Below are 25,341 nucleotides of genomic sequence, written 5' to 3' on the forward strand. Positions count from 1 at the left end.
CACAGGTTTGCCTTGGGCTGGCCTCAATAAAAGGCCACTCTTAAATGTGCAGTTTTACTGTATTGGTGGGTCAGAAATTTGCATAACCAAAACATTTCTGCACAAACTTCAGAAAATGTCTCAGGGAAGCTCATCTGCATGCTTGTCGTCATCTTCGGGGTCTCGACCTGACTGCAGTTCATCGTCGTAACCAACTTGAGTGAACAAATGTTCACATTCGAGGACATCTGGCACTTTGGAGAGTTGTTCTCTTCACGGATGAATCCCGGTTTTCACTCTACAGGGCAGATGGTAGACAGCGTGTATGGCATCGTGTGGGTCAGCGGTTTGCAGATGTCAACGTTGTGGATCGAGTGGCCCATGGTGGCAGTGGGGTTATGGTATGGGCAGGCGTATTTTATGGACAAATGAACACAGATGTATTTATTGATGGCATTTTGAATGCACAGAGATATCGTGACGAGATCTTGAGGCCCATTGTTGTGGCATTCATCCATGACCATCACCTCGTGTTGCATCACGATAATGCACGGCCCCATGTTGCAAGGATCTGTACACAATTCCTGGAAGCTGTAAACATCCCAGTTCTTGCATGCATGGCCAGCATACTCACCGGACACGTCACCCATTGAAAATGTTTGGGATGCTCTGGATCGGCGTATATGACAGTGTGTCAAGTTCCTGCCAATATCCAGCAGCTTCGCACAAACATTGAAGAGGAGGGGACCAACATTACACAGGCCACAATTGACAACCTGATCAACTGGAGATGTCTTGCACTGCGTGAGGCAAATGGTGGTAACACCAGATACTGACTCGTTTTCGGACCCCCCAATACAGTAAAACTGCACATTTTAGAGTGGCCTTTTGTTGTGGCCAGCCTAAGGCACACCTGTGCATAATTTTGAGTTCTGCTCTAAGTTTTGGATCCCCGGACCCCACCAATACAGTAAAACTGCACATTTTAGAGTAAATTGTAAAAAACAATACACATTGTGAAAAGCGCTATATAAATAAACTTGAATTGAATTGAATTAATGTAGGTTTATTTTACAATTTTGTTATAAACATAAACTTACCACATTACCACATTGTCATATTTTCTTTTTTTAAAACAACACTAAATACCTTGGGTCACATCTCTTATGTAGATGTATCATAATTTAAGAATTTTAAAATATTTTTTACTAGAAAACCAGACAAACATACTAAGGAAGAATGTCATTTTTGCTCTGTTGCTGTGCTAATGCCAGGAATAGACCAGTTTGGAGTCGACATCAGAGTTACCTCACTGCCAGTTGTGTGCATACTGGTGGCAGAAAAACAGTGGAAACAAAGCAGCAATGAGTGAAACGGATGAGACAATTCCTTCTGAAAAATGTTTTTGTTTTGTTCAATTTTAGTATAGGAATGGCAAAAATAAAGGTACATATTATTTCCCATGGAATACTGTCGTTGTCATTCTCCAGATGAATATTAAGTCTCCAGATGAAGAAGATGCTGTGATCCCTCAAGCCATATACAGTAATCTCGAAGTCCAGCTTCTGACAGAGTGTAGCAATTTACATAAAGTTCAACACATTTAAACAGGAGAATGAGCAGCTGAAGGAGAAAATCAGAACTATGCTCAACAGTTACTTTTTTATTGGTTTTAATATGTGTTTTGATTGACTCTGAATGTTCATGCATGTCCTGTGTTGACATTTTATAGAGCATTTTCAGTTCTACCATTGTCTATTTCATGTTTTATAATTATATAATCAAAATATTTTTTGCACATTGCCTACTGTTAAGTAAGATGTAGCACATCGAGCAAAATCAATAGGTATTAGGAACAACATTGTCTGATATTCAAACGAGAAGAGAAAACGTGCACAGACAAAATGATCACTAATATAAAGTTGCAGAGTCTAAAGGAACAAGGTACATGAACTTCAACCATTGATCTGAGAGTAAGTACAGGTCAGGAAACCTCACCTTGTTGATAAGAGTTATCTTATTAAGACAACCGATTTCCATAGCTAAGGGTTAACTCAAGCCTATTAATGAAAAACAATCAGTTGTCTCTCAGTTTTACAGTGTACTTGTTTGCAACTCTCTGCATCTCTCCTCTTTGGCTGTCTTGTGACAGCTCCCCTGTGGGTTTTATTTTCATCAGTTTGCACTATATTTCATCATTTTAACTTTGCTCTAACAGTTGTGTTTCAACTAATGAATAAATAAATATTGAATAGACAATTTTAAGTTTTGTAATGAATTCCCCTGTTTTTGGTGCAGGATGAGGACTCTCCAGATGTAGACATCAGGCGAGTGGAGAGCTCCCCTACACCTCTGAAGCGAGATCGCTCCTTCTCAGAACATGACCTGGATGAGCTGCGAGGGGAAGTGACATCATCGTTCTCAGAAACACCTGAGCTTTCAGGTGTCCGTCCCTTTAGAGGAGAGAGACCCCGATCACACACGCTGACAGGGGTTGGACCACCACACATGTACCATGGTCAGGGCTACAGTTAATAAACATTTAACAAATTATTTTTAATGTTGCAAGGATTCTGGTCATTATCCAATTAGACAGGAAGATTGATCTATTTTGTTGTGTATTTTTTATAACTTTTTTTATTATTTTGTAGTTATTCATATTTTGAGCTATTAATTTTGGTAGTTCTAGTTCCATTTTTAGTCTCACTGTTTCTCTCTTCTTCACTCTTTTTTGTATGTAGCCTCATTCCCTGTGTTTGACAGAATGTCCCCATACACCTGTCAGTCTTTCAGCTCAGAAGACAGAAGCCATGATGAAACTGTCTCAACATCTCGTGAAATGTCCAGACATCAGTGGATGGTCAGTGGACTTTTACATGTTTTCCAAAGTGACTTACATTGTTTTCAGGGTCGACTGTACATTACATCAGTCTGTGACTTTTTTTGGAAACCCAACATCTTTTTACAGATATGATAAACTTTACACATAAAAAATATTTGAAATACTTGCATATGTTAACTATATAGTAGTTTTACTATACATGAAACTATTATCCATGAAACTAACCTTGACACATAATCACGTTGACACATAATGCACTCTTGACATTAAAACAGCTAAAGAAATTGACCAAAAAAAAATGTTTTACTCACACACGCTCTTATCTATGTTCCCTATCAAAAGCTACACTCGATGCTGCGTTTCAAACGCAATGGGAGAAAAGTCTTTGTTCGACCGGTTGTGAAGCACGTGTTTCAAACACGACAAAAAATATTTTGGCTTTAAATAACCTTGGCAGGTGATGTGGCTAATTACACCTGCACCTGCAGGTTATAAATACGCGTGAATGCGGACACGTCATCAGGTTTCTTTGTTTTCAAGGACCGCTTTGTGTTAGGTGTGTGTGTCCATTACTTGCGAAATATTGAAGTAGTTCGGAGTTTGAATACGAGAGTAACCACATCATATAGAGTTAAAGTGTCTAAGCACTGTGACTTAGCCTTATCTTATATTAAAAAGGTTACTGATATAAATAATTTCTGATTCAGAGAGGAGATGTGTTCCTCCTTGTGAGAGGTTCCTCTCCGATCTGGATCGACATCAATTCTGCTTTGAGTGTTTGGGGGCTGAACATGCTGCCCTGGGGCTAGAGGGAGAGCGCAAACTCTCTGATGCTGTCGGCATCCAGGTTCTCCGTGCTCGGCTTTCTTTTTTTTTTTAAACAGGGCCACCTCTCCCTCATACTGGGGATCGTGGTTTGATTTAGCGAAGGCACGGAAGACGGATGCCGTTTCTCCTGTGCGCTCGCCGAGCCGCGACGTCCTCGCGTCTGCTACCGAAACGTGTCCTGGCACTTCTTCGGACCGGGCAGAGGATGAAACATCCCTTGTTTAGGCGGGGTTAAATAGCGCCGCCTCGGGGCGTTCCTCTCACGACACGAAAGCACTTAACGAGCTTCTCGGGGCAGTGACCGTCGACCGTCTCAAGCTTGACTGGCCGCTGGAACAAGAAAGACCCAAATGCTCATGGCTAGACGACAGATACCTGTCGGTTGGCCAAGGGGGAGCCCAAAAGTTGGGCCCTCCCCTTTTTGAGGATCTCCATGTCGAGTTATGGCAGAGACCACCTTCTTCCCATGTGTTCGTGCCATCGATGTCGATGTATTGGACAATCGTTGGCACGAGATCACGGGGGTATTCAATGATGCCCCGGTTGGAAGAGAGGCTTGCGAGCTATCTCTACCCTGGGACATCATCGTCACTTAAAAAGCCCTCTCTCCCCACCAAGCCTTGCAGACATCTGCACTTTTGGGGAAGCCTTTTCAGGCAGCAGGTCAGGCTGGTGCTGCCCTGCACACAATGGCAGTTCTGCAGGCGTACCAGGCTGACCTGCTGGATGTTGTGATCACAGGCAGGGTGATTGATGAGATGCCGTTTTCAGAGCTACGCCGAGCCACAGACTTGTCTCTCCTTGCTACCAAGCAGACGGCCCGTGCCATCGGCCGTTCAATGGCTGCACTGGTCTCCACGGAGAGACACTTCTGGCTGAATCTCACGGGCATCAAGGACCGGGCGTTCCTCCTTGATGCCCCAATCTCGCCTTCCTGACTGTTTGGCGATGCGGTCAATACAGTTTTCACCAGATTCCAGGAGGCGAGGTGCCACAAGGAGGGGTTCGTGAGATATCTTCCCCACCCTGCTCAAGCGTCTGGAGTGTCAGCCTCCCACTCCTGACCAGTTCCCCAGTCCCGACCAGGCACACAGTCCTGGTTGGGTCCAGTCTACTTGAGGCTTGAGGTCCTCAGGGAGAGTGTGGAGAGTCGCGCCCCCTCGCAGAGCCAGGGGAGTGGCCCACCGTGCCCCTCAGGCCGCCTCGGGAGGGAGGGACCTGAGGTGCTTCAATTTCCGCCACCACCAGCATTTCGGGGATAAGCGGGCTCAAAAAGAATGCTAGATGTTCGGTTGTCTCCTGCCATATCTCAGGATGTCACACATCTGGCATCCCCCAAACAAGACGAAATGCCAAAATTGATACCCCTTTTGGAGAAGCTGGAAGCGTGGAAACTACTGCCAGGTATCTCTCCATGGGTTAAAAGAACTGTAGACCCTGGCTACAGGATTGAATTTGCATATAGTCCTCCGCGAACGGCATGGTCTTCACATCCATGCAACCGGAGCGAGCACATCTGTTGGCACAAAAATTACAAGCTATGCTGGTTAAAGGACCCATAGAACGTATTCCCCTACCAGACAGAGAATCAGGCTACTACAGCCAGTATTTTTTGTTCCCTAAAGGGATGGGGAATTGCGTCCGAAGATGCACAAGTTGCACATAAATACAAAACACAAGAACATAAATATAAACTTAGCTTATGTTCGGGCCCGGTCCTCTCTCTTCGACGGTTCGGTCGCTCGTTCCTTTTATATGCTCCCAATCTCCTACGTGATTCGAGCCCGGTGTGCGCACAGCTGGTGCTCATTCACAATTTCTCACCGGACTCGAACCACGGTGTCGCCCTGCCTACTCTACTACAGCCAGAAAGTCACTACTCATTACTTTCAAAGATTTTTAGGTCTCATGGCGGCAGCTTCCAAAGTGATACCTGTGGGCCGCCTGCTCAAGAGACCGTTTCAGTTGTGGCTCAAAGCCAGGGGGTTTCATCCAAGGGTCAACCCCATAAGGCAGACAAGGGTGACACGCCAGGGGATTCACACCCTTATAAAATACATATGTAATATATATAAGTAAGGATATATATAGGTATGGATTCGCACCCTTACTATGTGGTAAAGACCTCTGTTTCTGACTTTAGGTCCCACTATCGGTCCGTCTTGTCGTTGCAGGATGCTAACGACAGACGCCTCCATAATGGGTTGGGGAGCGGTCTTAGATGGCTGGCCAGCCCAAAGGATCTGTAGAGGTCATCTTCTTGATTGACACATCAATTGCCTCGAAATGATGGCTGTATTTCGGGCCCTCAAATACTACCTCCGGCAGTTACGAGGCTACCATGTCCTAGTGCGGGGAAACAACGCTTAAGTAGTCTCGTACATAAATCACCAGGGCTGGCTGAAGTCCCGTAACCTGGACAAACTGGCCCATTATATCATGCCCTGGGCAGAGGGCAAATCCCTGTCCCTCAGAGCGATTCACATCCCGGGGCATTTGGATGTGAGAGCAGACTTGGTGGAAACTCCACCCCGAAGTAGTCAAACAAATCAGGGAAATATTTTACGAAGCAGAGATGGACCTCTTTGCTACGCAGGAGATACCACAATGTCCCCTATACTTCTTTCTACAGCTCCCCTGGGTATGGATGCGATGGCCCATACGTGGCCCAGACTGCGTCTTTATGCATTTCCTCCGACGGCTCTGCTCCAGGGAGTCCTGGGAAAGGTCCGTCAACAGGGCTCGCGCCTCTTATTTATGGCTCCCCGTTGGCCAACCAGAATCTCATTCTCGGACCTAGTATCCCTCCTCGACGACTCGCCAGGGGCGAATCAGGTGTCAGTCAGGAGAGTTCTATATTCTCAGGCGCAGGGGACAGTGTTTCATCCCCTTACTAAGCTCTGGAACCTCAATGCCTGGCCCCTGAAGGGCACCAGCTGAGAGATGCTGAGCTTCCGCCTGATGTAGTAGAGACTATTCTAATTGCTAGTGCTCCCGCCACTACAAGGAGCTACTCCCTTAGATAGAGCATTTTTGACAGATGGTGCATGGCACACGATGCAGACCCAATTCACTGCCAGATCGTTTTAGTGTTGGAGTTTCTGCAAGAGAAACTGTCCTCAGGCACAAACCATAGGAAACATCCTATAGTCACATAGTAAGCATGCTAGGCTTTCAGCTGTGAATCATCCCAACGTATGAATACATTAAATAAACCCTAAATCAAAACTTGTACATCTAACAGTTACAGACTATTTAAAATTGCACGAGCACCAACACACAACCTAGACATTTAGTACATTTATAGAAAAGGATAGTTTAAATCACATAAGTTCCTATTTGTTAGAGAAGTTTCTCTGTTTAACCTCAGATATTAAGTGAGAGATGAGACCGAGACTTTTGACCAAAGCTTTGAAGCGTAGGAGTCGTAAATATCCTACAGAGGAACCAACTGGTTATCACACTCTCTGTGAGAGTTGAAAACCTTAAACCAGACCCCTGGAGCCAGGTTTTGCTATGGTCTTTTGATGATGGTATCTAGAAACCAGGACAAGAGGGAGTGAGAGGGTTCATGGCTTTCCTCTTAATGATCCAGTCACTGCATACCCAAGATCTCATTCCCTGGAATTCAAAAATTATAATTTGTGGGATTAAGGCATGTCCTGCTAAATTCAATTACGTGATTGAGACGGGTATATAAATTTGATTATCCACCGCGGCAGCGGTTGCAGCAGCCTCATCGTGTGCAAACCATCGACTCCACCGAGCAAGGACACAGACAAGGCACTTGAGTATTGCACTTCAGTATTAACTTTTTGCACTTCGAATAATTCTCTTCTTTTTATTTTGTCTTGTATATTCCTTATTCTATGCTTTTCACTACATGTTTTCAATTCCCTACTGTCACAACAACTCAGTAATCACCTGTATAACGTAGAAGGAAACGTAATTCTAATGATATTCACAACTACCACAATTACCTACAATTTCCTATTGTTTTATGGAACTGCCCATCTGCTGTAAGCACAGCAGATTTCATCACAGCGAAACATTCTGGTCTTTCTCTTTTAGCACTCACTGAAACATGGATAAAGCCAGAGGACAGTGCCACACTGGCTGCCCCTTCCAATAACTACACTTTCTCCCACAGGAGGGGTGGAGGAGCTGGTCTCCTTATCCCTAACAATTGGTAATTCAAACACATAGCACCCTCATGTGACAATATCTCCTTCAATATACATGCTGTTACTGTCATCCACCCTGTTAAAACACATGTTATAGTTATCTATCGTGGCCAAGGTCCGCTTGGACATTTTTTGGAGGAGTTGGATGCTCTTCGGTCATCCTTCTCCTCTGATGGTACTCCTCTGATGGTACTTGGAGACTTAAACATCCACGTTGAAAAACCACAGGCTGCCGACTTCAATAACCTGACTGCAACGTTTGACCTCAAGCGAGTTTCCACTTCAGCAACCCATAAGTCTGGTAATCAACAAGATCTACACATGCTACTGCTCCTCTAATCACTGTCTGCTCACCCCACTGTCTGATTACTTCCTCATCACTCTTGACCTCGACCAAACTTCTCCAGACACAACACATGCTTCCCCACTGGTCACATTCTGGTGCAACCTACGAACACTCTCTCCCTCCCGCTTATCCTCTACAGTATTCGCCACACTCCCTCAATCTGAACAGCTCTCTCTTTTAAATACTAACAGTGCCAATGATACTCTTTGCCTCACACTAACTTCCTGCTTTGACAGCTTTTTCCCTCTTTCATCTATGCCAGCCCACAAAATCAAGCAGTTTCAGTGACGTTAATATGTGATAAAAAAGCACAGCAACAATTAGATTGTAGATAACAGAATGCAGGTTTATTGACTATACTAAAAGGGGAAACATAACAACTAACTAGATATAACACGTATAGACAAACAAAACATGAAACATAAAAGCAGTAAAGAAAGGTAAGAGATTAACAAAGTTACAAACAACTATTCACATCTGCATGAACCATCGATGACAATCTCCATGTAAAAAGGGGTTACGGCTTAAATGCAGCTGTTTAGAATATAGTTTCTATACTTGCATTGGTTTCCTTGAGTGTACTTGGACAAGGTCTTGTGCCCGTGGAAAAGTGGTTTTCAGAGTCCTGATGGTTTCGATCCGTCGGGTCCTTTCTTAGAACCGGATTGGCTGACGAAGGTAGAAACGAACTTTGCTGAATTAACTGCCGGAAGAAAAACTGTCTCCGAAGAGGGAGACAGGTCTCAGGAGGTGTTCTTGAAACGGGAACGCGCAAAACACATGGAACAGGGTATTAAGTACATTGACCTGAAGTTTGTACAAGAATGAAAATATAAGCAGAATACAACTAAACACACATGCTTTTAAAGTTATAGGCAAGGCCGAATAACATGGGGACAAACATACAATGTGGAGAAATGGATGTATATCCATTTAGACCATTCTTTTGTTAATAAGGAGAAAAGACAGACAATTTCAAGAGGAATGAAACTATTTGCCGCCATATGGTATACTCGTTGGGGAGCACTCCATCCTCCTCGTTGGGACTCCTTTGAAGTCCAGGGAAGTGTGTTTGAATCTATCCTGATCAAATGATGGAGGCTTTAGGAGAGGGCAGTTGGATCAGACTTGCTGGTGCCGGTTAGACTCCTGCTGAGAGGTCATGGTGTTTTACAATGGCCAAATGGTCACCTTTGGTCCGGCCAGATCCTACACGGGAGATATAAAACTCCACCTGTCATTTCAGCCTGACAATCCTACTGTCTCTGCACGTATTTAAGCATGTGACATTTTTCTATACGAAGGACAATCACCTACAGCTAAACATTGCAAAAACTGAACAACTTTTAATTCCAATCTGACCCAAAGATTCATCACAACCTCTCCATTCAAATAAGCTCATCAACCATCACACCTTCCAGAATGGCCAGAAACCTGGAAACCTAGCTAAACTTCATGGATCAAGTTGCCAGCACCACCTGGTCCTGTAGATTCATCCGCTACAAAAGGGCTGGTCAACTGGCGGCCCGCCAATCATCTTTACCTGGCCCGCCACTTTAAGAACTGTGCGTGCGAAAGCATTGATTTTTAGCCAATCCCCGTTGACGTTTAAGAAAACATAGCACAACAACGAGAACCAGAACTCTTATTTTCCAAATAAATGGCAAAAAGACGTCCTACTTTAAATCGCTCTCTACCTTAAAAAACCCATGCAGTTTTGTGGTGAATGGACAGAAAAATATATTTTTGCTTTACAGAGACCAGTGTGTTTGATTTGTAATAAGTGTATTGCTGTAATGAATGAGTACAATTTGAGAAGACACTTCAGAACCAAACATGCTAACTTTTACATGCAATATCCTTCAAGACATAGAGTTCTGATTATGAACAAAGACAGGCTATCATGTATCGATCGTGTTCCAGGCAAGAGAAGGCTACATTTACATTTACATTTCGTCATTTAGTAGACGCTTTTATCCAAAGCAACTTACAAGTGGGGTAGGTAATGGAAGCAATTGGGATAGCACAAGTACAACAAAAGCATAAGTGCAATCAAAAAGAAGACTGGTCTCATATAGCCTAACACAGTATACAGAATCATTCATTCATACTTTTTTTTTTATGGGTAGAGAAGAAAAGAGTAGAGAAGAAAATAAAGTCAGAACAGATCAGTCAGATGTTGACGGAAGAGATGTGTTTTCAGGTGTTTCTTAAAGATGGCTACAGAATCTGCAGATCTTGTAGCAGCAGGCAGATCATTCCACAGAGGTGGAACAGATCTGGAGAAGGTGCGCGAGAGAGATTTTTTACCTTTATGGGATGGCACCACAAGACGCCGTTCGTTTGCAGAGCGTAGGGATCTGGCGGGTACATATGTCTGTATTAGGGAGTGAAGATAAGGTGGTGCCAAACCAGTTGTGGTCTTGTAGGCCAGTAGCAGAGTCTTGAATTTGATACGAGCGACTATAGGTAGCCAATGTAGCTTAACGAGTAGAGGAGTGACGTGTGCTCTCTTCGGTTCATTAAATATAACTCTTGCTGCAGCATTCTGGATCATCTGTAGAGGTTTGGTTGTGCAAGCTGGAAGTCCAACCAGTAGCGCATTGCAGTAGTCCAGTCTGGACAGGACTAGAGCTTGCACTAGGACTTGCGTAGCATGCTCCGACAGGAAGGGTCTAATTTTCCTGATATTGTAGAGGATGAATCTACAGGACCGGGCAGTGCTGGCAACTTGATCCGTGAAGTTGAGCTGATCATCGATCACCACTCCCAGGTTTCGTGCCTTTCTGGAAGGTGTGATGATTGATGAGCCCAGTCGAATGGAAAGGTTGTGATAAGTCTTTGTATCAGCCGGGATTTCAAGCAGTTCTGTTTTTGAAAGGTTCAGCTGTAGGTGATGGCCGTTCATCCAGAGCGAGATGTCGGCTAGGCAGGCTGAGATGCGTGCAGAAACAGTCGGATCATCTGGGCGAAAAGACAGGTAGAGTTATGTATCATCCGCATAGCAGTGATAGGAAAAGCCATGTTTCCTAATGACAGAGCCAAGGGATGTCATGTATACAGAGAATTGCAACGGACCAAGCACTGAGCCCTGAGGGGCACCTTAAGTGTAGCTCTTACCCTTGATTTATTATGTTACATTTTTTGCTAGCTGAAATAGTTTGTTTCTGAAGCATATTTATAAGAGCCTGACAAAAGACAAAATTATTTTGTCCTGGTGTTGGTAATAGCTGTGCAAATGTTGGTTGATTTTTGGAGTGTCATGATATTTGTCAGACTTAAATCCCCCTTATTTGTATCTGTCTTATAACAATTTAAGAAGGTTTCATTCCAACAATTTTGTCTTTTGTATGGCTATTCAGAAACACACTATAACAGCTGGTATAAAAAATAAATCAAGGGTAAGAGCCCCACTAAAGGAAACATTATTATGGTTTATGAACTTACTTATGATGCTTTCTTCAGCGATTAACATCACCTGTTCATCATTATTGATCAATCATCACTTCATTATCTCATTTACTTGTTCAGGTGTTCAATAGGGAGACATCCAAAGTATTCTGTCAGGGGGGGCCTGAGGACTGGAGTTGAGAACCACTGAGTTAGAGGAAGCTCTTTCCAGTCTCAGAGCTTCAATAACAGAGAGAAGCGCAATCTCAGTGGAATGACCGCTCTTGAACCCAGACTGGTTGCTGTCCAGGAGGTTGTTCTGGGTGAGGAAGGATGAGAGCTGGTTACATACAACACGTTCTAGAGTTTTAGCAGCGAAGGGAAGTAGGGATACCGGTCTGTAGTTTTCTAACAGTGCAGATAAGAGTAGGCTTCTTTAGTAGTGGGGTAATACGGGCCTCTTTGAATAGTGTAGGAAATGTGCCAGTGGTGAGAGACGAGTTGATAATGTGAGTCAGAGAGGGGACAACCGATGGAGAGATGGCCTGGAGAAGATGGGTGGGGATGGGATCTAGAGGGCAGGTAGTCGGGTGGTTAGAAGGAATTCTAAGTTTCTAAGGAAACTTCCTCTTCAGATAGGAGAGAGAACAAGGGGAACAAGCATGTGTCTGGGGATTGACTGTGGTCCATAGGCGGTGGCACAGAGAATTGATTGCTGATGGTGCTCGTTTTCTTTACAAAGAATGATGCAAAGTCGTCAGCTGTTAAGTCTGATGGAGGAGAGGGGGTAGGCGGGCAAAGGAGAGCAGAAAAGGTTTTAAAGAGCATACGAGGGTCAGGAGAGTTGTTGATTTTAGTGTGGTAGTATTGGGTTTTCGCAGAGGAGACATCCGCAGAGAAGGAAGGGAGAATAGACTGGTAGAGAGAGAGGTCAGTGGGTTCTTTTGATTTGCGCCACTTTCTCTCAGCAGACCTGAGAGAGGCGCGATGCTCACGGAGAACATCAGATAACCAGGGGGCAGAAGGAGATGCACGAGATGGCCTAGATCTAAGAGGGCATAAGATGTCTAAGCAGGAGGTTAATGTGGAGCAAAGGGTGTGGGTGGCGGTGTTAGCATCAAGGAGAGAGAACTGTTTAGGGGGTGGGAGAGTAGCAGAGACTGCAGAGGATAAGCGGGAGGGAGAGAATGATCGTAGGTTGCGTCGGAATGTGACCAGTGGGGAGGCATGTGTAGTGCCTGGAGAAGTTAAGTCGAGATCAAGAGTTATGAGGAAATGATCTGACGTGTGCAGCGGGGTGACCTGGGAGTGATGGGTGAAGCAATGGCGTGTGTAGATAAAATCAAGTTGATTACCAGATTTATGAGTCGCTGAAGTTGGGACCTGCTTGAGGTCAAATGACACAGTCAGGTTGTTGAAGTCAGCAGCCTGTGGTTTTTCCAGGTGGATGTTGAAGTCTCCAAGTACCACCAGAGGAGAACCATCCTCGGGGAATGATGACAGAAGTGTATCCAATTCCTCCAAGAAGAGTCCAAGGTGCCCTGGGGGACGATAGATAACTACAACATGTGTTTTAACAGGGTGGATTACAGTGACAGCATGAGACTCAAAAGGGGGTGTTGTTGCATGAGGGTGCCAGCTGTTTAAATTTCCAGTCGTAGTTTTGGACGCTGAAAGAGTACGCAGGTTGTTAGGATTAGCCATGCGTGGCCTTCTGCGAGTTACCATTGGTTTACGAGATGTACTGACAGTGTGGATTTGAAAACACATATTGAAAAATGAAGGAATGTACGAGACATATAAAGAAAATTGAATAAAGATCATAGATAAAGTGCAATAGTCGAAGTGCAGACAGTAATACTCAAGTGCCTTGTCTGTGTCGTTGCTCGATGGAGTCGCACAGGTAGAGTCGATGGTCTTTACTCTCTTCGGTCTTCACGCAATGAGGGCTGCACGCGACCGCAGCACGCGGTGGTCAATCTCATTTAAATACCCTATTCAATCACGCAATTGAATTCAGCAGGACACGCCTTCCAAATCTCCCAATATTAACACGCAAACAAATGCAAACTAACAGCGCGTGACTCAGCGGACGCAAACAAAGGAAACGAAATTGCGAATTGCGTTAGACTCAATAAAACACTAATGATCAATTTCACTTACGAGTTCCTGTTGATACTTAAGCTGAAACAAAACTGCTTCTCCCACGAACTGGCCTTACAGCAACTGTTTAAGTACTTTAGCTGGCGTTGGACACGCCTTCCAAATCTCCCAATATTAACACGCAAACAAATGCAAACTAACAGCGCGTGACTCAGCGGACGCAAACAAAGGAAACGAAACTGCGTTAGACTCAATAAAACACTAATGATCAATTTCACTTACGAGTTCCTGTTGATACTTAAGCTGAAACAAAACTGCTTCTCCTGAAGCTTCTCTTTGTGTGGCATGGATCCTCGGGAAAAAGAAGAAGCTGTTTACTGATTCAGAGACTGTGAAAGACTGCATGCTGGCCATTGTAAAAAAACTTTTGAGTGATAATAAAGTCAGAGAAATATAAATGCATCTATTGTGAAAATTCAGATGTCCGACACAACAACCAAAAAAAAGAGTTGAACTCAGTCAAATTATGTTTTCGAAACTCTTGCTATGGATGAATCTACTGATGATAGCTAAATGGGACAGCTTTGTCTGTATGTGAGGTTTTTGGATGTGACGTGCTTTTGGGAGGACCCGCTGGGATTAATTCCATTGGAGGGACATGCAACTGGTCAGATACTTATTGAAACATGTCTTGCAATGTGTAAATATGCTTGTTATGGACAGCACACATTCCATTGCGGGAAGGGTGCAGGGGTTGTTTGGGTGCCTCTCCGAAGTTGCCCCACAAATTAAATCGCTGCACTGCTTGATTCCCCAGACAATCTGTACGCTGAATTTATTGACAAAATGTAATGGACAGTGTAATTAATTTAATTCTACCAACTTCCAGCCTACAGCACCGTTTTTTCGCCAATTCTTGTCAGACATTTCTGCTGATCACACTGATTTACTTCTGCATAATGATGTATGGTGGCTAAGTAAAGGCAATTCATTTAAAAGGTTCTGTGAACTTATGTGATGCTTGATGAGGCATTCATGGCTAATTCGTATTTTCTGAATTACATTTTCCATAATTTAAACAGCCTAAATCTGGATTTGCAGGGAAGGAATAAACTGTCTGCGATATTGTGGAAAAACTTTATGCATTTCAACGCAAGATGGACTTGTTTGTGACTGATTTGAACAGTTTAAAATGCTGCAATTTCCCAACACAGTGGACATCATCAGAAACTCTTTGGCACAAATTACCGGAGTTATGACGGATTTCTTCGATAAACTACATTAAAAATTTGCGGCAAGGTTTGACAACTTTAATATATCCCCAGAGGTGATGCAGTGTATCAAGGACCCGTTTAGTCTTGATGCCCGAGGAGTGTTTGGTTCAAAACCCAAAGAGGTTCTCATGTGATTAGATGAAGGATTGCTGTACTTGGAGCTCATAGACATCCAAACGTCATCTGATTTAAAGAGTCGATTTCTTTCTGCCAGATGCATTCAGTTCTACCAGAAAGACTCAGGAAACATAGAACGATAAATAATATTTATTAAACAATATTAAATATCTTTGGGCATAGGCCCCGTCCAATGAATGAAAACATGGAAATATGTTTAGATGTTCCTGCCTGAAGATAAGGCAGGGGCGGAGCCTACCCCTGGACTGAGGACCCTGATCTGGTGGTGGTGGTGGGGAGGATGGAGGTTTCACTCATGCGTTAGTTTCTGCGAACAAAAGAGAGGGTAAGTACTACGTGCTGAGGGATGATAGGCTAACCGGTAATTAATTATGATGTGAGGATTCTTCCTGATAGAACTTGCGCAGAAGCTTACATTTTTGAGTTTAACTGAACCAGGCCCATTTTCCAAACACCAGAAATGTGGCCATTTTCATTTTGCCTAAGTTTTGGTACAGCTTACACACGTGAGTCATGCTTTTCACATATGAATGCAATAAAACAACCACCCCGCGGACTGCTTCCTGCTACCCATGGTGTCACCGTCTGGACTTTTGTGTGTTTTCCTGTCTGTTGTGTGCTTTGTTTTTTGTAATAAACTGGTTTTCCCTGCATTTGAGTCTCCGCCCTTGTGTTAACCATGACTGCATTGTTTACCTTATTTGTAAGTCTCCTAAATCAGGGGTTCCCAGACTTTTCAACCCGCGAACCCCAAAAATCAGTGCTAATGACTTGAGACCCCCACTATCCTCAGAGGTGGTTCAAGTATACAAACGTTGCACGCAAATGCGGACATGCACCTATTTGGTCTACCCAAACATAGATATAGAGATGCATATTGACAACACAAAATAACACAGTATAACATAACATAATTTTATTTTATAGTTATTCACTAATTATTTTACTTTTTGTTAGATATTAGTACAGATGGTCAATTTTCATGAAACTGATTTGAGTGCTGATGGATGTGCCTCTTTTCGTACCTGAGGACGATGGTCCCTCTGACTGAGACGTTTCTCCGCCCTCCTCTGCTGGCCTCCCTGCTTTGTCTTTGGTCGATATTAATCAACGATTCATTAAAAAAAAAATATATTAAACTTAAAGCCTGAAATTATTTTGATACCAGTGAAAGAGAAGCTGTTCTAAGAACAAGAAAAAAGTCAGAGTGACCGGTGCTTTTAAAATGTTAACACATAGAGGTGAAAAAGGCATTCATCTTCTCGTACACAGGAGGAGTTCAGTCATCCAGTGGACAGTTTGGCCTTAACGGTGGATGAGGTTATCAATGTGCGCCGAATACTTATCAAAGCTGAGATGGAGAAATACATGCAGAACAAGGATCTTTATAATAATCTGAAGAAGGGAAAGGTGCAAGCATTTTTTTAATTCACCGACAATATAATTTGTTAATCTGTCTAACCCAAATGAAAAATCTGTATGTTTGTTTTTCAGATATGCTGCTGTTGTCAAGTTAAATTTCCTCTGTTTTCCTGGCCATCTACGTGCCTCCTCTGTAAAAGGTTTCTGTTTCACTTAAATACTAAACATTTTTTTTCCTGATCCAGTAAATTATATTAGCAAATTATATTCTTTGTCTTTTAGGTCTGTCTGTAGCTCTTGTAGTGCAAAGGTATTTATGTTTTCTGAATTCATTTAAATGAGTGGATTACAGTATTTTGGCATATAATAAAATTATCGGATTTTTGTCCCTATTTTAGATGAAGATTCCCTACAAAAAGCTGGCACACATTCCAGTGTACACGGTGGGGTTTCACAGAAACGTGAAGAGTCACAAGAGTGATGTCTACAAGTGGGTAGATGTGCAATACATTCATCTGAATTTATAGACTAAAATCCGGGAGGTCTACCTGAAGAGATCAAATTATCCAGAGGGATACTTGTTGGATATAATAAGAAAATACTTTCAAACTTTATACTGTGCGATGCATATTGTGAAGCATAACTTTTTTGTAATATTTATCTTTTAAGGTTTATGTGTTTTGTTACAGTCAATGTCACCTTCCGTATTTGGGTGGTTAAATGATCATATTTTAAGTTTTTAATGTATACGAAATTGATAGAAACAGTTTTCATACAGAAATTGAAATCAAATGTAAAATAACACTGCATAAACTTGATTTAAGAATTAAATATGCCTTAATCCAGCATACTGTTACACATGCATTTTGTTTTGAACTATTTACATTTGTTAAAGCAGGGCCAATCTTTCACATGCTTTGGAAGTATGTCATTAAGTTATAAAGCGATTACTAATAATCCCACCGAAACCCCTTTAGTGGATTCTGTGCAGCGCTCTGTCTCCGTCTCGCCAGAGAGTCTTTCACATTGTTTAACAAATATGATATTTGTTCAAAATCTTCTTTTATGTAAAACCCACTTCACCCTGCAATGCAAAATAAATTTATCTGTTAAGTAATAACATGGAAACCCTGATGGAGGGAACGAGACATTATGTCAAAACGACAGATTGGGTTCGCCCTTAAGAACCTATTGCTTCGACTGGTTTTGAAACAGGCCAATGAAATTGGCGAATGAAATTTGCATGCCGGACTCCGCCCCCGGATATCCGGGTATAAAAGGGAGATGGCGTAATGCATTCATTCACCTTTAGTTCTTCACAATTCAGCACCTTTAGTTAGGAGCCTGAGAGCCTCTCACGACTGCTGCACCTGTCTCGTTCCCTCCATCGGTGAACTTAGGTTACATCCGTAACCAAGACGTTCCCTTTCTGTTGGTCTCTCAACGTTGTGTCGAACCGACAGATGGGGTTCCTATTAAAACTCACCGGTGACAGGCTTGGCCCTTTCGTGAAATTTGTAATCTTCCAATGGATAGGTGGGCAGAGGGTCCCAGAGCTTTTAGAAAAGGTGGGAAGCCTCTACCTTCGGTCCTCACAGGCTGTAAGGCCACTGGGAAGTGCACTTCTCAAATGGGGAACGCACTACAGAGGTACTGCGGACTGAGGTAGTTAGAGGCGAGGTGGAGGTCCACCTGGGGAGGTCATGGGTTGCCATGGTGGGAACCAATCATGAAGCTACATTGGACGGAACCGCCCGAGTCGGAGAGTTGCAACGTCCGGTAGCACTAGGTCCGGTTAGAGCTATGTGTGGAAAACTCAAAGGTACCCGGCAAAAGGGGAGGGCTACTCTGCCCAGCCCGCCCACAGGAGGTGCATGCTTAGTGATGGATGGAATGCCTGTTCTTCGCCCCGTGGGAGAAAGAATGTAGGCTAGGTAGCACACTGACCCACCTATGGAAAGGGGAGAAGGTGCTTTCGCTGGCATACGCCCCACCGGCTGCCGGTTCTACATGTTGCCATGTAAGACGCGGGCTGACACTGGTTCAACGCGGAGGTTGTAAAACCTTGCAAAGGTGTTGGAGGTAGCCCAACCCGCAGCTCTGCAGATGTCTGCCAGAAGGGACAGTCCACTGCACCACGTCGTAAGTCCAGTAGTTTCTTGAAGATCTGTAGATCTGGTTGTTCAGCATAAGCGAAGGCTCCGAAGAACAAAAGGTTAATGAATGCAGCACGCCGTCTCCTTTCTATACCCGGAAATCCGGGGCGGAGTCCGGCATGCAAATTTCATTTGCCAATTTCGTTGGCCTGTTTCTAAACCAGTCGAAGTGATAGGTTCTCAAGGGCGAACACCATCTGTCGGTTCGACACAACGTTGAGAGACCGACATAAAAGGGAACCATTCCTTGAAGAAACTATAAATTGCTTTAAAAAGGCATCTCAAAAACATAAGTGTAAATGTTGTCGATTAAGTAGAGTACCATACTATTTAATTCTTTAAACCTTTTATCTGTCTGTCTGCAGGTCTCTTCATTTTCTGTGCAGACACTCAGTAGAAGAGGAGTTTCCTCACATGTACTCCGCAGGCTGCAGTTTGAGGGATGTGTGTTCTGATTGCACAAAGTTTGTGGCCGATGTCATTTCCTCCAGTCGCAGGAGCCTGGACATCATCAACAACACACCAAAACACACCAAAACACCACACAACACATCACAATAGCACGTTTCCAATAGGATGAATAAATGAATGTATTAACTGAATTGTTCATACCTGCAAACTAGTCCTTTTTCGGCGAAATTCACTGTTTTAAATAAAAAATAGGTCTTTTTTTCTGTGGGGGGGGTCTAGGCATCTACTCCCGGGTGTCTGAAATGTATTTGGTCGAGCACCTGGATTCGTTAGGCCAACCAGAATCAAGATAACAGCGTTGTCGTTTTTGGTCCTTGGGCCAACCAGAAACGCATTCTAAACATCATGTTTGCGCCCGTAATGAAAGAGACGTCTGCAAAGTGTCTGTCAAAGAGAAAATGGCATTGATCTTTATTATTCAGGTCCCCCTTGTGATGGAAACGGCTATGTTATGAGAGACAGTTGCTAGTCTCTCTTTCGAATTTCCACTTCTAGAGCTCTGCCCTTCCAAGTGAGTAAGGCACTTGGGTGTCATGGTTTGCACTTAAAAAACTTGTGCAGGCCAAAAGCCTGAAGAAAACGACAATACATCTGCCTTCTATAACGCCCCTCCAACCTAACACTCCAAGGTATGGCTGTCACCTTTTTCACATATTCCGAGTTTGCAGGTATGATTTTTACACAATCCCTCTACACTGTCAAAAAATGTACAATCATTCAACAAACTTTCTCTTTTGATGAAATATTAGTTACGATGGAGCATATCACCATGCCCCTCTACTATATACATGTAACCAAAATATCCATTGGCCAATGGAGAAAATGCAAAAAAAAGGAAAGACAATCTATATATTGATTTTACTTTAAATTTGAGCTAAACTGTCATATCTGATACTTATTGTATTTTCAAGTCTTGGGATTCAGCTTAAAAATGTGAAGTTATCACAGAGTTTGGCTGATTCATGAAAGTGGAGGCCAGAAATAAGCATATAGGATCCTAATATCTTTTTTCTCAATATTAAAGCTTCTGATCCACAGCTCATTTCTGATTACCTTTTATTTTTAAGGACTGCCAGCTTGCAATAAAACACATATCAATACCACCAGTTTAATGTGTGTGTTCCTACCTTAAAACAGTACTCGCATGGGACATACAGTGGCCTGTGTTTGTGTGTTACTTGATACTATTCACAATATAATCTATTGTGTCATGAACATGTTCAGGTGATGTAGGACACAGCATTGCATTCTTTGACCTGTGTCCGGGGTGTGCAAATATGTAGATTCCCTTGATTTTTTCATGGAACGTGACTGTTAGCTCCCATATCATGGAGAATTCTTTACCGTGCACATGGAGGCACATCAAGGTCTAGTTCGCTGACTTCAGACTAAATTAGAACTCAGAGAGTTTAAGGTCCATTCTTTTAGACGCCAATGCAATATATTCAATAGCCGATGAATTGAGTTTAAATATTAAGGGCAAAACAACTGATCATCAACAGATATTTCTCTATTTTAGGTGGCACTGATGGTGTAATGGATGAGACTCATTAGAGCCCGGCTTGCTTGTGACAGAACTCCCCCTCCATGGCCCGCTACCACAGACCGGAGACACATTGGTGATCAGTCGCATCCCCGTTGAGCTGGACACTCTAGGTGTGAGGTATAGAATTCTGTCAGCAAAAAAAAAGTGATGGTTGGTGCCCAGGCACACACTAGAAATGGGTGAGGTTGCTCTCCGAATGTCTGTTGCTCTGGGGATGGTATCCAAAAGATAGACTGATGGTCACACCTACAGTAGGAGTGAAAAGTATGCTCTCCAAACATGTGAGATAAACCGTGGTCCTCTCACGTACCTTCTAATATCCTCTGCTATGTTCGGCCACAAAAAGCAATTTTTTAGCAGTTCGGCCACCAGATTGGTCGCTGCAATTTCTAAGGGAAATTAAGTCTGTGGTGTGAGTCAACTTGCATTTCCCAATGCCTGGCTATTTTCAGCAGGCCTGAGTCTAGGGATAAGGACTTGGTCCGCTTTCCTTCCCATCCAGAATAAAGGACAGTAAGTCAGTCTGGATATTTTGGGGGATGGCATTTGCTGCCACTCTCTTCGTCTCTAGTGCTGCAGCCAAGCAACTCAGTACTTGATTGTGGCACCACGTGTCTCTACTTTGTCAAGCTTTTCTTACAACCCACTAGAATATGTTTAAAGATTGCTGGAGCTCGGAAAAGAGGCTGGATCTTTTCCACACCATACATGCAGATCTGTTGGTGAGGGCAGCACATCAACTCACTTTATTATCACATCACCACGTGTGGTGAGTAAAAGTCTTAGGTGCACACTCCATACAAAGTAGAATGCAGTTGGACAGACATCTGTATGACAAACAACTGTATGACTTTAAAGACTTCAGTGACAGTCTGTAAAGCCACATCATATGTGTCTCTGACGATAAAAAGTATCTGTTTGTTTTCATACTCCACAGCTCACTGCATTCAATGCCATCCCACCTCATCCAGCAGCCTTGCTGGGCTTGAGAGACTGCTTTGGCGCATCTACATCCCTCCTCTTGATGCCGCACCTCCTCCACCACCAGCTGACGCTGTTCCTTTGGTGCTTGTCCGTGACGGTTGGTCCCCTTTATACAGAACCGAGTGTTGCTAAGCCGGTCCTTGACAATGTAGAGGCTGCGTTTTGTTGGGTTTGATCTCCATTTGTGCCCAACTGATGTTCTCCTGGAGCGTGTCCAGCAGCTGTACATGCTTTGGTTGTTGTGATCATGGGCAATTTTTGGAGGGGTCACAAATAATACAGTCAAAATTGTACTTACTACGACACTAAGCGACAATATGCATTAGGTTGATAGGTTTATCATGCAGACTTGCAGTCATATTATAACTGAACTGAACTGTGAACAATAAAGGTTTTTCCATTTATATATATTTTTTGTCTTTGTTGTGAAGACAGGAACTACCCATGATACTACATGTTGACATTGAGTCACTTTTTTAAACAGTTTTAAAATGTTATCCTGATTTATACTGCAACATTGTTTGACAAAGTAACCGTACATCGACATTATTGAGTGGTTGTTATTTTCCCCTGTAGTGCCCAATCTCCGCTAACAAAATTGTTCATGTTCGTTTACCCAAACAAACTTAAATTCTGTGTTGTACTCGTTGATGAATCGCCCGAGATTCAGTAAACTGAATGTTTATCTTATCCCCGGTGCACATACTGAACAAAATAGATGCTGAGAAAACAATCCACTCCCACTCCCACCCAATGAAGGCTGTGCACCTTTTGTAGACGCTAGATATAGTGCCAACATCACAAAACTGTAACCGGTATGTGCGCGGCTGTGTGTGACACGGGATCGGTGGCTAAGTGTTGCGGTTAATGTTCACATCATGCCAGGTCCCTTAAAATATAGCAATGAATGCGATACGGCTTCGGCGTGTTAGTTGCAGTGCGTGACGTCCTATGTAACAAGCTAACGTTAACTAGCTAAGTAACGTATTAATCGCTAACATAGCAGATTCATGGAAAAATACATCGGTAATCAGCATTTTTTTAAACAACTAATCTATTAATGAATCAGCATCAACTACATTAAAGAGAATCACTTCATTTAAAGTGAATAAAATAGCCTTCTTACTGGAGTTCAACAACCACTGATGAACTGAGCCGCACACCTGACTGAATGTGTTGCGCGCACTGCGCAGAGGAATTAAGGTGGTTAGCAGGCATTGGGCTAAACCATTGTGAGTGGCAGGGGGAACTCAACAGTTTCTAAATTTAGAAACGCAATTTTTGCTTTTGTATTTTCTACTAATTACACAATTAGATTAGATAAACATAAATATATTTATGACAATAGCGAATTTAATTGATCGAGGAGGGGGGACAACCCTCGGATAGAGGGGGACATGTCCCCTCCGTCCCCCCCAGGATTTACGCCCATGGTTGTGATGGTTGTCATATCAGAATGTTCCAAATTCTGAGAATCCACTATACTGTATGCTTGCCTTCTCCACTGAAGTATGGACAAGGAAACTATTATTCAGGAATGCTGAAGTCTCTGGGCAACAACGCTGAAGAAAATCTTACCTTCCACATTCAAACAACTAATTTTGTGAAACTGGTCAATAGTGGAGGAATTTTTCTCCTTGGGAATCAGTATGCCTCCTGCCCTTCTCCAGACCTTTGGTGTCACTTGCAAGTGAACTCAACACTCCAGGGACATTCTTGTGGAACCAGTTCGGAATATTGTTGGGTCAACGAGATGATGCTGATCTTGCTAGTTTTACTGCACTGTCAACTTTTTTTCTTTACGATTTTATTGCTGTAGACTCCCTATGCCCTCACAAACGCAATGTAAACTGTCACTGACATCTGTACATATGAAAAATAAACTTGAAACTGTTTTTGCATTACTTACCTGAATGAGTCTGCTTCTTCAGTTTGTTTAATGAACATCTTTTTATTTTGAGCTGAATTGAGCGCAATGTACATATTTATCATTTTTTAAGACACATATGTAAAATTGCAGTGCAGTGCAGAGAATTTAAACAATTATTAGAACTGATACATACTGTATGCGTATTTATAAATTAATATAATGTTACCAATCCCAAACAATGTGACAATAGACCAGAGGTGGGCAAAGGTTTTAGACCAGAAAGCCACATCAAGTTTAGCAAGCTAAGTTAAGGGCTTCATACTAACATAATCAAACTTTTATTCACACTTGAGGTATGCATGGGAAACATATTATCTGACAGAAACATTAACAAATTTTACAAAAATATAATCTCACATGCACTGTACATTACAGTTATCATAAACTATGTCTGATAAAAACTGAGGGAGAACCTCAGTAATAGCCTTTCAAAGCAATGGTTATGAAAGTTTTAATGTGAGCAATGAGCCTGGTCCCCTCTCCTTGCAAGGGTGTCAAAGTCTGGAGGGATCTTTCTCAGAATAGTGGCTGTTTATTCAATTTGATCTGCGGTGGGATTTGTTATTGTTTAAGACTGAGTAGGTTTGTTCTCACACATGGATCCAAAGCCTCAATTTTTGCATCTGGGAAGCAACGGGAAAATTCTGCATGCAGGTTACAGGTTACAATACACGTTTGGCAACGAACGCAAAGTTGGCCAGACAGTCTGTGTCTTCACACACGATTTCACAATGCTGTATAATTTGTGCACAAAAATGTATTTCCTCAAGTTTCAAATTGAAATTGTTTAGATGCCTCAGTGTGTCGAAACCAAACGCGAAGTCGGCCTGCCAGTCTGTGACTTGTCATTCAACAGTCAGCCAGCTCTCTTATATCTGGCATCGATAGGAAACGATGCCGTTTCTCGCATGGTCGCTTCAAGGTGCATCTAGGATCAACAAAGTGAGTCAAAATACCCAAATACTACATCTTACATCGACAACCAAAAAGGGAAAAGTGATTTGAGGGCAAGTATGGTGTTCCATCCAAGAGCACACACACAGCAGTGAGTAACACACACACGAACACAGTGAACACACACCAAGAGCAGTGAACAGCCATTGCTGCAGCGCCCAGGGAGCAGTTGGGGGGCACGGTGCCTTGCTAAAGGGACTCACCTCAGCCGTGGTATTGAAGGTGGAGGAGAGCACTGATCATTCATTCCCCCCACCTACTATCCCTGCTGGTACTGAGGCTCGAACCGGGTCTACAAAGGCTTTGAGCTATACACTTCAACCCACATCCACAAAAATGAAGAGAAAAAAACAAGTAAACCTTTGTAGATACTCGAGGCTTGATCAATGAGACACTCAACATTGCTGAAATGTTTCTTAGTAAACATAGTTATCACTTGGTGAAAATGTATGTCAGTCCTGTGAGAACAGAACTGGATTACTGAGATTTTAGCAGAAATTTGTTATCGCCCTGTGTGCACATTCAAAATGAAATTCATCTTCAGTAAACCATGTGGTGGATTAGGTAAAGCATTTAATATCTTTGTTTGAATATAAGTCCAAGTATAAGTCCAGCTAGTTCAAAACCCAGCAGCTCAAGTTCTTACAAGAACAAAAAAAGTATGAGCATTTTAATCAATGTTGCACTGGCACTGGTTACAGTATTAAGCAGGGCATTAACATTAAAATCTTTTGACTACCTATAAAGCGCTACATGGTTTAGCTCCTCATTACCTAAGTGAGCTTCTCTTGTATTACAGTCCTTCATGTTCACTACGTTCCCAGGGCTCCAGTCAGTTAGTAATACCTAGAATT

At 42.9% G+C, this 25,341-nt stretch overlaps 1 protein-coding gene across 5 annotated transcripts in view; it reads left to right on the top strand.

Moving 5' to 3' along the window:
* The window catches only part of spire2 (spire-type actin nucleation factor 2), a 43,181-nt gene extending 19,674 nt beyond the window's left edge, over positions 1-23,507 (top strand). For 2 of the 5 annotated variants that reach the window (XM_056740521.1, XM_056740522.1), the window contains exons 9-15: positions 2,278-2,497; positions 2,721-2,839; positions 16,357-16,494; positions 16,579-16,646; positions 16,729-16,756; positions 16,845-16,936; positions 18,968-23,507. In XM_056740521.1, the coding sequence (XP_056596499.1) occupies positions 2,278-2,497; positions 2,721-2,839; positions 16,357-16,494; positions 16,579-16,646; positions 16,729-16,756; positions 16,845-16,936; positions 18,968-19,163 (861 nt within the window). In that variant the 3' untranslated portion in view covers positions 19,164-23,507. The remainder of the gene's footprint in view (positions 1-2,277; positions 2,498-2,720; positions 2,840-16,356; positions 16,495-16,578; positions 16,647-16,728; positions 16,757-16,844; positions 16,937-18,967) is intronic. The other 3 variants (XR_008905623.1, XR_008905625.1, XR_008905624.1) reach the window with 3 other exon arrangements.
* Positions 23,508-25,341: the final 1,834 nt, after the last annotated feature.

This window comes from Triplophysa dalaica, chromosome 24, assembly GCF_015846415.1.
Source record: "Triplophysa dalaica isolate WHDGS20190420 chromosome 24, ASM1584641v1, whole genome shotgun sequence".
NCBI lineage: Eukaryota > Metazoa > Chordata > Actinopteri > Cypriniformes > Nemacheilidae > Triplophysa > Triplophysa dalaica.